The sequence below is a fragment of the Galendromus occidentalis genome, unplaced genomic scaffold, assembly GCF_000255335.2.
Source record: "Galendromus occidentalis unplaced genomic scaffold, Mocc_1.1 scf7180000077284, whole genome shotgun sequence".
Taxonomy (NCBI): Eukaryota; Metazoa; Arthropoda; class Arachnida; order Mesostigmata; family Phytoseiidae; genus Galendromus; species Galendromus occidentalis.
Window position 1 is genome coordinate 351,674 of NW_003805272.1, and position 12,171 is coordinate 363,844.

Consider the following 12,171-nt stretch of genomic DNA (forward strand, 5'->3'; position numbering starts at 1 on the left):
CCGTTCTACGTCATGCTAATAGTTGGCAGACGTCACTCCATTCGATGATTACTCAGAAAGTGCACTATGGTTTTGCTCGAAACCTCGAGCAATTCCATATGATTACGTCCGATATTCTGTCTCCGATTGATGTTTTGCTTCTGATGGAGTATTGAAGTGCTAATAATAACTTCGAGACGGTGCGGTGTATTATTGCCCCGCCCTCTCGGAAAAATGAATTCGTCGACAGTAGTAGGAAGAGAGAGAAGACGGAAAAAGGAACGATTCCGAAGACTTTTCTATCCCTATCATGGTCAGAATGGTCCCAAACGACCTCCGAAGTGGTTGACTCCATCAGATAGGGGCTCTCATGGGAGCTTTCCACGCCGAGCAAGAGTCTGAGTGAGGGAGAAGAGTCCCCGCGGGAACTCCTCATGTATCTCGAGTGCTTCAGCGGAGACCAAAACTTGGAGACTCGCGGCTCTGCGCGGAGGGAGCCGGGCACCAGAATGAGTTGGCGTGGAGTCGCGAAATCGGGGACAGAGAAGAATCGAGGACCGCACACCTATCAATACCGAGCGAATGCCCAGAAAACGCGTTCTGGGATCACGGGGAACACGCGAATCTCTGCCACTCGTTTCTTCATCTCGTTCTGCGGGAGCTGGTCGGAGGCGCTTCCTCCTTCCAAGTTTCATGAACACTGTCGCTCGTCAGCGCCTAAGTTTCTGTCGCCAGCAGTCAAAGCACAAGGCACTCAATCTGACGGATGCGCGAGGTGAAAGTCCGGTGGTCGTGTATTGTCAATGTTTTGCCTCGTTTTTCTGTACGAAACGCTTTCGAGAGGCACGCTGCCAACAAGCGGCGACTCATCGTCGGGCAGATGAGCGAGAATCCAGAAGAGCGACGAGGCACCAGACGATCATCAGTTGGAATGCTTGAGGAGCCCGGAACTCGAATGGGAGTCTCTCGTGAAAAGTGAAATGAAAATGCGGTCATGACGACAAGAAAAAAGGAAGTCTCGTTGTTGCCATCTCGATGAGCGATGTTGCGGCGAGAAGGTTTATCACGTGCCCAAGCAGGTACCGTATACTATATTCCCATTTTTTGATCCTGTCGACTGATGCCGTTCTCGTGAGCGCTTCCGTTGTATTTTCGTTCGCACCAGCTCTCGTTCCGACTGATAAGACTCGACTCTCCAGCTCCAGCAGACTCTCGAGAGAGAACAATTCCGACCGGCTCACAGTGTCGGACTCCTGCTGGAAGGTGAGCAATGAGTGGAGACGATTCCCAGGATGAAGACGATGCCCAACCTGCCTAGTCCGCCAAGCTGGAACATCCGTTCCATCAAGCCCAATGAGTTCGAGACACTCGAGGGAATCGTGAGGTCCTCACCCTCAGCTCGCCTTGGGAAGCGGCTCTCGCGGCAGATCATATCGCTGTTCCCCGGCCCTCTGTCGCAAGCGCGTGATGAACATGCGAATTATATGGAGCCCCCAGACGAGCCTGTTTTGCTCCCCGGAGATCGCTGGATCGAGATGAAGGGAGCAACTATCCTATGACTCGATTGAGAGGGTCACCATGAGGAGGAAGCCAGAGCTACGAGGAGAAAAGGGCCCGTTCTGTCGAGTTGGAGCCTAAATTCCTCATACCCTGCATCTATCGCTTCCAATACGCTCCGATTGCTCCGGATGTCACGACCGAGACGCGCGAATATCACCCTTTGACACTGATTTCGGTGGAGCCTCGAAATGCAGACATGCATTCTCCAAGCAACAGAGCTTCATCGTTGGCTCCAACGGATCGAGCTCCAAGGCTCTCTCTCGAGGAATCTTCGCAAGCTCCAAGTCTGTAGGATTGTATGGTTTCGGGGACGTCTACGCTCGGGCACTGATATATGTATGTTGCATACTGTGCATATTCCTATAGAAGGGCAGTCTCCGATAAAGGGGCAGGGTTTTGAGGATACATGAGATTCTCGGCCTGTATCCAATCGCCGGGCTTCTGAGGCTAAGGGTACGAATTCAAGTACCGTCGAGTATTCGATTGATTCCATGAAGTATAGCATAGCAGTATGTAGGAGTGAGCGTTATTCTCCATTGAGAGTGAGAGACGGAAAATAGACGCTCAGTCTCTGAGAGACGGGCGGGTTCTGGACCAGGGTTGGATCGAGGGATCCTCTGAGCTGGTCCAGGTAGGGGCGGGTAGCTGGATCCTGCTTTTATATGGGGACTATAGGAACTCGGAAGCCTCAAGATATACGGGCATGTCCTTCAACTGGAATATTCACGCTGTACATGCTCTCCCTGATTCAGAGCCTTGATTGATTCGAGATCGTTTGCAGATTCTCTCCTGGAGTGAAAGAAATTATTTTCTCCGTCGCTGCCCTCGAGATCATTGACGACTTGGTCACCTCCCACCGAGACGACAGTTTTGCGAGACTTGGCATCGTCAGCCGAAGAATGCTTTGCCCTTCTCGGAAGCGATCCGGTTTTGACGTGAAAACGTCTTTAATTTCACTCGGGGGTTAGAATCAATGTACTTCGTCCTCCATGCAGCGAAATTTGAGGCACTTTGCGACCCGATAACGCGTGATGTTCAGAACGGATCCAATTGCTGAACGCACCGATGGGAAGGGTAGGGTATCTGCCATTCAATTTCCGTGGTTATGCCTGACGGCTTTGAAGGTTTCCGGGAGCGATTCTGGATGCACCTGGAACTGTCCCAGATAGTGTATAAATACAGGATTTCCTCTGAAAATATTGATTTTGTTCGATATATTTGAGAAGCGTAGCGAATACTCAGATAAGCTCGACCAGCGGAATACAACTTATTGGGCTGGACCAGTCGATCAAGGGGACAATTCCCTGAGATTGATGGGGATCAGATCAAAGTCGCGATGCACGATATTTGGGATTATTCCGATCTCGAATTCCTACCGGGTCGCACGACTCAACAGTGGAGGGAACTCTCTCAAGGACAATCAGAAGCACTACCTCCCGGATGAACGGACAACGTGAGCTCAGCCTCCGCATAAGAGCGGCTCACAAATATTTTGCGATCGCGAACGACGATGCTATCGGCGAGGAGCTTTTCATTGAGTCGCTTCAACCCCGATACCCCGATTTCTCAAGCCGCGAGTTCAGCGGAGTTCCGGAGAGGCCTCACCAATAAATACTGAACAGTCGAATTATCTCGAATGCTCCGATATAATAGCTCCCGCTCGAACGGATACAAATCCGAGTCTGAATCATGAGCGCCTCCGACCTCTGGAGGCTTCCCCATTCCACGCTGTTTCGTTTCCTCGAAGATCCGCTTGGATTTACTCCCTTCGGCCACACTCTTGAAGCTGTTCTATCCGAAATCTGTGAGACTTTGATCATCCTCCGCGTTCTGTCGAGACCTTCGGCATAAAACTTCACTGAAGCCCTCGGTAGGTAGAAGGGGGGAGCAGTTCGCGGGAAAACTTCATCCCACGAAGAAAATACATACATCACACATGAGGCAAGCTCCCAGCAATTACTTGTTGGATCACGAAGGTCAGAAGGACTCTCAACCGAGAGGATCGAGCACGGCTATATGAATTCAATTGAACACCAACTACATGTACCAAAGGCATTCGCGGGATTTGAGGTCGTACTCAAATTGACGAACTTCAACGTCAATAGAGTGACATCGATGACGTAAAGGGGAGTGCTGAACACGCAAGACGCCGATCGGGCTGAAACTTTGGTCATAGAATCCCGCCCCGAGAGAAGTTCAGCCCTAGGACGTGTCCACAGTCATTCCCAGTTTTCTCATATAGTCAATGCTGGAGGGCGAATTCTCGATAATCATTTGATCACCTTCAAGGTGGCCGTACGCGAATAATCTCTCAGGGTCGAACTTCTCTTGGAGCGAGGATTCTACGACCAAAGTTTCAGCCCAATCGACGTAGTACTTGTTCAGCACTCCCCTTCTTAGATAAAATCAAGGTACATGCAATTCAAGGGAAGGCTAAAGGTATGTACTCGATGTCATTTCACTGCAGCTGTAGAAAGAACTAAGATTCGAGGTTGGATGAGGAATAGACGTTTTCACGCAATATCACGGTAGTGGCGTCGACACTACCTCCGCGTTTTTCCGTTTTTTTAGAGAGTCCGACGTTGGCGACAGAATCGCGGATCTATTCAGAATTCCACTCCAAGGAAGACCTTGTTTGAAGCTCCAGGAGCTACATGCGTCCGTCATCAGTTTGAGAAACGACATTCTTGAGGGTGCGGTCAACCGAGAAACTTTGCGCGCAACAGGGGCTACGAAAACTTCCGAGTTCGTCTGCAGTCTACGAGGTCGCCACTACGCGACGGCCTCGAACAGACCCAAGCTGAAGTCTAAAGTAGACTCCGATCCCGCTCAGTGGACTACGAATTTCATCGAACCATTATCTCCACGAGTTCGTTGCGATTCACTCCGACAGGATTCTGGCGAACCATCAATATACGAGTGCGGAAATGAGGTCCAGAGAGATCTCTAACATTAGAAAGGAGGCATCTCAACTACTGGGAGAGGCTCGTTCCCGGGAGCAAACTCGACGGACATGAGCTCCGGGGATTCTAGGGACGGTGGAGATATTGAATTATGTCGGGAACGGAATCCCGCACGTCATTCCCAGAGCGGAGATTCAAGCGAGACTAATGCCGGGATCTTACAGTTTCTTCGGTGCGCCTCCCTTGTCACCGCTGCTGAGGCTGACCAGGAGAATACATCCTTTGAAAGAAGAGAACGGACTTGTTCGGAGACTTCGCTGATCACAGACGAGAGATAATTGCTTCGAGCATTCAAGACTGAGATCGTGGCTCAATCAGATGTGCTCCGCAACGAGCCCGAGTGAAACTACCGATTGCAGTCGGAAGCGACTGTCATTCAACGGAAGGATTCGATTGCAGCTTTCAATACGACTCAGCAGCACGTACTTCCTTCTCGACGTCTTTGGAGGACGTACCGCTCGGCTCGATAACTACTTCAATCAGCTCCACTTCCAAGCCCCGCACCGAGGGCTGAAATCTGGTTATTCACTCTTCTCTCTCCAGGCGATACGGCCGCATCACCAAGAGGTCCTGGCTCCAGCATCGGTAGCAGTGGAGCGCAGCGCTGCGGAGAATACCCATAGCAACAGAATTCCGAGGCACGCAAGTCACGCATTCGACTCTACCCACTTCGATCGTTCATGATATCCCATCTTGGCGATGGGGTGGTAGGAGACTTGACCGGCGCCCTGCAATAGATTTTGGGCTCCCCAGATTCTGCGACATCGAAATGCATGGAGCGCTTGTTCTCAATAAGATGCGAGACTTTAGCCCGAAATCAGGATACATCGCTGAATGCAGGTGGTCTGCGCAAGGCCGTCCTCAAGGCTGAGCAGCAGCAACTCTTGATGTCGAAACTGAGAATCGGGGCGAGTTCATGTGCCCTCGCATTGTTCTGAAATGAGCCGGAACCGCAGGCGCGTATCCAGGATTTGTTTTGAGGGGGGGGGGCGTACGATGACTGCGGCCCCGAAAACTCGGGAATCGATTCAAAAAGGCGACAGAGGTAGTATGAAACAAACATTTTCGGGAAGGGCATCGGCTCCCAATACCCCCATGAATACGCGCCTGCGGAGCCGATCGCTCAGGGGGCGAATCGGCGAAAGAGGATTGTAGCTCACACTGAATATTTCGAGCTTCGTACCCCAAATGACCGCTCGGCCCTCCTGGACTACTTCCTCGGAAGATCATGCCAGCAATGCTGACTATCTGTGATGGGAATTTCTGAGGATTACGGGAGTTTTCTACCGGTCATGAAATCGTCGGCCACACGTCCGCGAGTATGATCGGTACAACGATCAGATTGAAAACACCCGATTGTTATTTAGCCCCCGCTTATTGGAACGAGTCGAGTCGTATTTCACGATCTCTCAGAGCGACATTCCGTCATTCTCCCTCCTCACAATTTCTGTCGATCGGCCCGAGTCTTATTTGACGGACCCTCGTCTAGCAGGAAATCGTTCCGAAGATCCGACAATGGTATGTATATATAAGATAGCTATAAAGGCTCCATAGGGGTTCCGCGCGAGGGAGACTCAGAGGGGCTTCACCAGGAGGAAGGTGTGGGAATCACTGCCCAGCCCCCCATACCCTTCACCATATGAACGGCGCCGGCGTCTGAGCGTCACGTCGTAAACTATGAAAGCTATCTTTTGAGCGAGCCCTACGTAACCGCCGTGACTGTCCAAGTGATTCTGAAAACTCTGTCCCTGGCTCTGAACCAATCGTGATGACCACATGGCCAGTTCTTTTTATTCTTTCCCTGTCTTAATCGCTCGCACATGTCAGGCGTACCATTCTCTTTCCTCCGAGTTCCAACATCTCCCATCAATCTCTGAGAGCGCCTGGGCCGCTCAGCTACAACAATACTCTACTAAAATCCAGATTCTACTATACAAACGCTAAAAAAGCGAGTATTCCCGCGAGACATTATCTTCATCGACACGATTTCGTCCACCAGAATTTTCCACACGGCACAGAGGATGTCCGGGAGGGAGAGGCGGGAGTCTGAGGAGCTCTGAACCGTTCCGACGCAGCGAGTGATTTACTTCAATTGCGAACCCGCTCGGCTGGATCGATGATGATTTTCTAATCAGTGTATTCCGGATGGGGAGAGCATTCAGAGCCAGGGTGAGAATCGACAATCTCAAAGAGACATGAACTTCACGAATCTCTGAAGCAAGTCCGATTGCTCTTCGAGTTCTTTCGCGCGCTGGAGACCCATAGTGACGATTCGCTGCGGGAGTCCGGCGAGTCTGGCGACATTGAAGCCGAAGCTCTTCTCGCAGTTACCCGGAACGAATTTGTAGAGGAACACGACATCTTCATCGTTTTCGACCACGCAAGCCATGTGACCGAGATAAACTCCTTGGATATCTTTCGCGAGATCGTGATAGTGAGTTGAGAACAACGTTCTCCGATTCGATTTCGAGAGTTCCGCCAAGACCGCGTACGCGAGAGACGCTCCATCGTTGGTCGATGTGCCGCGACCCAACTCATCCAGGAGCACCAGCGAATGTTTCGTGGCGTGTTTGAAAACTGCTGAAGTTTCTAGCATCTCAACGAGGAATGTCGACTCCCCGAGAGTGATGTGATCTGACGCTCCGAGACGGGTAAAGATTCGGTCTACCAGGCTGAACTCCATTTCCTCGGCGGGAACCCAAGCGCCAAGCTGAGCCATCACAACCAGCAAGCCCACTTGACGCATGAGCGTGGATTTACCGCCCATGTTCGGCCCTGTGAGCAGAGCCACAGAGCTCCCATCACATCTTCCTTCCTCGACGGTGCCCAGAGTGAAATCGTTGGCGATGAGCTTATCCTCCCCGAGTTTCTTCAGCAAACACGGATGACATCCATTAACGATACGGATTATGGCCTTCTGTGACTCGTGATTGATTTTCGGTCTGCAAACCGAACCACCAGCGTTGTTGCCGTAGAGAGCGAGGCTCATCAAGCAGTCCAGGTTGGAAAGGCACTCGATCACTTTCTTCCAGAGGGGCCTCTTCTCGTCGAACGCATGGAATATTCTCCTCATGAGATCTTTGCTCACAGCGTCGCGCATCTCTTCGGCTTTGATCATTTCGTCACAAAGACTTTTTCCTCGACGAGTGTAATAGCGTTTGAAACCTTTCTTGTGACCCTCTAGCGTATGATCTTCGGTAGCCTTCCCCGCAACGCTCTCGGGGACCTCTATCTGATACGCGGTACGACCCGTTCCTGTGTAAGAGATCTTCGAAGTTCCGAAATGTTTCATTTGCTGTTGGAGATGCTCATCGAGACTGTCCTTCACCTCGGCTACCCTCCTCTGAGCTTCATCGAACTCTTCGTCTACTCCAGGAGCGGGGACGATTTTCCCGTCCTTGAGCGCCTTCGTTTTATCGAAGGCCTTATCGAAGTAATTGAGAGCCTCCTTCACGTCGGGGAAGTGCCCTCCCTCCGTCGTCAGATGAGTCAAGTCCCTGAGAAGAGACGACTTGAGATCTTTATCGCGGACCAGCTTGCAAATCGCCTGGGCTTCTCGGAAGCCATCGAGAACGTTGCAGAAATCTTCGATCTTCCGTTTGGAATAGACGTCATCGCTGTAGAGTATCGCTCGAGAATCTGGATGGTCGGTCTGGAAACAGGGAACGTAAGTACAAGATAACGGGAAACATACGCTTTGACGATATATCAGTCTATCTCATGGGACAGGGCAATTCGATAACTTCCCGTTTCCCATAATTTTCTCGATTACTATTATATGCCTATTATATAACCTTCTTGAGACTCAGCGAATGTATCCTGGCCAGCATCTTATCCATGTCGGGCAATTTCTTCAGACGTTCTTGCAGTGTTTTCAACAGGGAGAAATTCTCCATCAGCTCTCCAACAGCGTCCCAGCGCGACTCGATTTCTTCGGAAACACACGATGGGCCAAGGAGCCATTTTTTGAGATGTCGGAGTCCTGGAGGGGAATAATTCCAAATCGATACATGATGCAGTCGAATTCATAGTCAAATCCGGCGCGTACGGCCGCGCGCTGATGAGACTCTCGATGTCGGTTTCCATGTTTCGCATTTTGCTGTCGATCGGAAATCCGAGCAAATCGACCATACGGAATCGAGCACATCTCACCGAATGCCGTCGAACAGAAATTGATTGTTGATATAAGCGAGCCCTCGGATGTCCCCACACTGTTTTCGAATATCTCTAAATTGGTCAACGCCACCGAGTCCATGATCATGATCTGAAGAAGGAAACAGCAGTCATAAGTCTTCGAAAATCTCAATATCGAGCGAGAGTTGTAGCTCCTGAATGCCCCCCTTCCCTGGAGATCATCCCTGAAAAGCCTTGAACGCGTCGCAGAAACTTGCCTTTGGCAGATAATCTCCCTTGCCTCCTTCGAACTTGAACTCTATGGTTTCGAATTCCACCATGGTCAGGACATCCTCGAGGATCAGAGCTTCCTGCAAACGACTTTTTCAAAAAAATCAAATGTGTCCGGATAAAGTTTGAAAGCTCTTGAATGTCCCGGGTAGCTCATACCGGAACGAAGTGAATAGAGTGTGTCTCCGCGGGTCGTAGGTACATATTCGTCAGCGGCTTCCCTTGCGTCGCGTAACCGTTGCGAGCTCGATATTTCTCAACGAAATTACAAAATGAAGTCCCTTACCCAACTATGCTTGCCAGAGCCGCAACCGCGAGCTCACATCCGGCTCTAGGAGTCGACATTAGGGGATCGTTCTCGGCAATGAGCCCTTTCAATGCCTGGGGGTATTCATTCCCCTAGAAGATGAAAATAAGAATGCTTCGACTCATGCTCTCAGATATGAGATTCACGCCATCACCGGTCCCCGAGTCGCTAAGTCTAGGCTTCCGTTGTCTGACCTCACCTTGAAGTAGTCTCCCTCGCGAATAAGCGTCAGAGCCTTTTCGGCCGATAGAAATTTATTTTTGGCTGGCTGATCTATAATAGCACCGATTGCCTCCACGATGCGCTTCACGTCGGCGCTGATGCTCCTCTCTAGAATCGCCTGCATTGAATTCGGGGAGGAGGGTATGAGACGGGGAAACCCACGGAGAGTATCTAGAAAACTTCATTCAAGTTTCGGCTTACCTCGACAGGTGCGAAACGGCTGATTAGGGTCCGGAGGCTGGACAACTGATGGTCATCTTCGAATTCACCGATGTGGAAGCGTCCAACAGTGGAATCCACAAGACACACTCCGAAACGTCTTTCCTGGAAAGATGGGTAGCCCATCAGCGCTTGATTTGAACAGATGTCTTGGTCCCTATAAGGATCAGGACAGACGATCGTATTGTCCGGATAGAACTAACTTTGCTGAAGAGGGCGAGGCAATACGAGCTCCCGGGGACTGCATCCGCTCCGCACAACTGCAGTCCTTTGGAGGAGACATTGCAAATCTCACGCCTCACAACTTTGTCGAATTTCGAGGATTTGCCTGTTGATGGGATGAAGTGAAGACACGGAAGGATGAGCCAAAAACATCAAATGAAGCAATCGAAGTCAACAGATCCATTTCGGGTCCGGTAACCCCGCAATCCAGAGAAACGAACCCGAAGTTTTACAGCGTTGTTCCATCATCGACGGAGTTTCGGTCTGCTCAACCCGAGCGCATTTATAACCCTTCTGGATAAGTGCTTCCATGTTGCGTTGAAGCGCCACTTCCGGGAATCCAGAATGAGCCCAGTCCCCCTGCAATGGTGCAATGAAAGATTTTTCGCTTCATCGGTCGTAGCCGAGGTGCCTGAAGGCATTCAGGTGACACGCAGACGGTAGGAGGTAGCGCTAGGGAAAAAGAGAAGAAACTCACTTTCATGTAAGTCAGACCGAGGTTCTCAACTCCAATCACGGCATCCATGTGGTACAGCTCGTAAAATTTTCCGACTTTGAAAAAGAGCACCGTGTCGAAATGTCGGGACTTGAGCTCCCACCATTGCCGCACGCCCTGTGCAATCGGAAATCACTCAATCAGTAACTCGTCAGACTGCCGGTCGAGGTCGCACCATATATCGTCGCGCGAGATGTGTGACCCACCGGAGTTAGGCTGTTTTTGAAGCTGTTGGGCACGTGTAAAGTCGACGGATCGTAGTCCGCATCGCCGATTTTCTTCCCCGACAGATCTTTTGGCTCTTTCAGAAATTCGTAACTCAGATGCAGCCATTCCGATGGGTTCCCTGCAATGAAAAAATTTCCATCGTACGCCGACTCCACACTGGAAACGACGAAAACGATCCCTCTTCGAACGGGATTCTACCTGCGAGTTCCCGTCGGGTAAACCAGCGTGCCACACATCGATTCCTCGATGGAGATTTCATTTCTTTGCTTGCTCGTCTTGACCTCCAGAGCTCCCAGCATGTTTAGACCAGAACGACGAAGTAAAAATTTTCAACTTACGACTAACAGATTGCGCCAATGAGGATGACGGTGTTTTCGGCGTCGCGGGGGCTTTGGCCGGAGTTCTTTGGGCGCGTCGAGGGGTCTGAGATATGGAGAGTAGTTTGAAATAATTCGAGATATGAAAAGGAATTCTTCAGATCATTATGGCCTCCTCCGCGGACGAGGTGAATTTCGAAGGTTTCCTTTTCGGCTCGGAGTTTCGACAGACCTTCTTGACGGGCGAATCCAGTCCAGATCCGTCATCTTCTGACGGCGTGGTCACTTCTCCTTCAGATTCGACATCATCGTTGTAACTTTCTTCTAGATCGCTCTCGTCTTTTTTCGGCTCGTAGTCATCGCCCGAAGAGACGTCTTCCTCCTCAGACTCCAGTGGGTCCGACTCCATCCAGTCCTCCTCTCCGGAATCCTCTTCGAGTCTCGCCCGTTTCAGCTAGGTAGATTCAATGATAAGCGCGCCGTCAGGGATTTCCGCAGCTCTATGAGACCTATTGAACCGATTCGTATGGGCCGGATTTCGCTTCCTGAGGAATGAGCTCGGCATGCTCAGCAGAGCGACGGCCGCAGATACTCGATAATTACCTTGGGTTTGACTCCATTCTCTTGTTTGACAGGTTTCCGCTTGCTCGCCGAGCCCTTCTTCCCAGAAGCCGTGAGACTTTTACGGCTCTTCGGGGTATTCGTCGGTGAAGAGGAGCTCTTGGCATTCTTCGAAGCTGTCTTCGGTGTGCTTTTCGAGTTCGCTCTTTTTGGAGTGACGGAATTCGTAGCCGACGACTTCGGTGTAGAGTCATTTGATGCTCCAAGCAACCTACGGCTTTTCGGTGTCCCATCCTTGGACGTGGAGGGCGAGTCGGCGCCTCGGTCTACGGGGTCTTTATTTTCGTCATCTGTACGCAAAACAGGTGTCCGATTCGCAAACTCATGCATTACAGAGTCGCACGAGTCTCCACCGTGATTGGCAATACTCTAGTGACTCCGGAGAACTATACTAGATGACGTCCGGGTTCTACTGAAGTCGAAGAATCCCATTGAATTCTCTGAGAATCGCGCATATTTCTGATCGAGGAATCGCCGAGGGAGTATAATCGAATAGACAAAGACCCCGATGGGAATACTCCTCAGAAAAGCTTTTGCCTCGGTATTCTTGATCCTAGAGTTATGCCCGGAGTGATCACTGAACCTTCGGTCACCCCATTGTCGAGCAGATCTTGTTTAGTACGCAAGCCTCCA

The 12,171-nt window shown here is 50.8% G+C and overlaps 1 protein-coding gene across 1 annotated transcript; it reads right to left on the reverse strand.

Annotated features, from left to right (window-relative positions):
* Window positions 1-6,286: 6,286 nt before the first annotated feature.
* On the reverse strand, window positions 6,287-11,868 carry Msh6 (DNA mismatch repair protein Msh6). The gene is made up of 14 exons (XM_003742114.2): window positions 11,521-11,868; window positions 11,150-11,371; window positions 10,939-11,023; window positions 10,579-10,718; window positions 10,355-10,489; window positions 10,098-10,236; window positions 9,858-9,982; window positions 9,637-9,759; window positions 9,413-9,553; window positions 9,193-9,305; window positions 8,894-8,996; window positions 8,655-8,766; window positions 8,297-8,484; window positions 6,287-8,154 (listed from the first exon to the last, which is right to left on the reverse strand). The coding sequence occupies exons 1-14, from the start codon at window positions 11,866-11,868 to the stop codon at window positions 6,688-6,690; spliced, it is 3,441 nt and encodes a 1,146-aa protein (XP_003742162.1). The 3' UTR covers window positions 6,287-6,687.
* Between the last annotated feature and the right edge of the window lie 303 nt (window positions 11,869-12,171).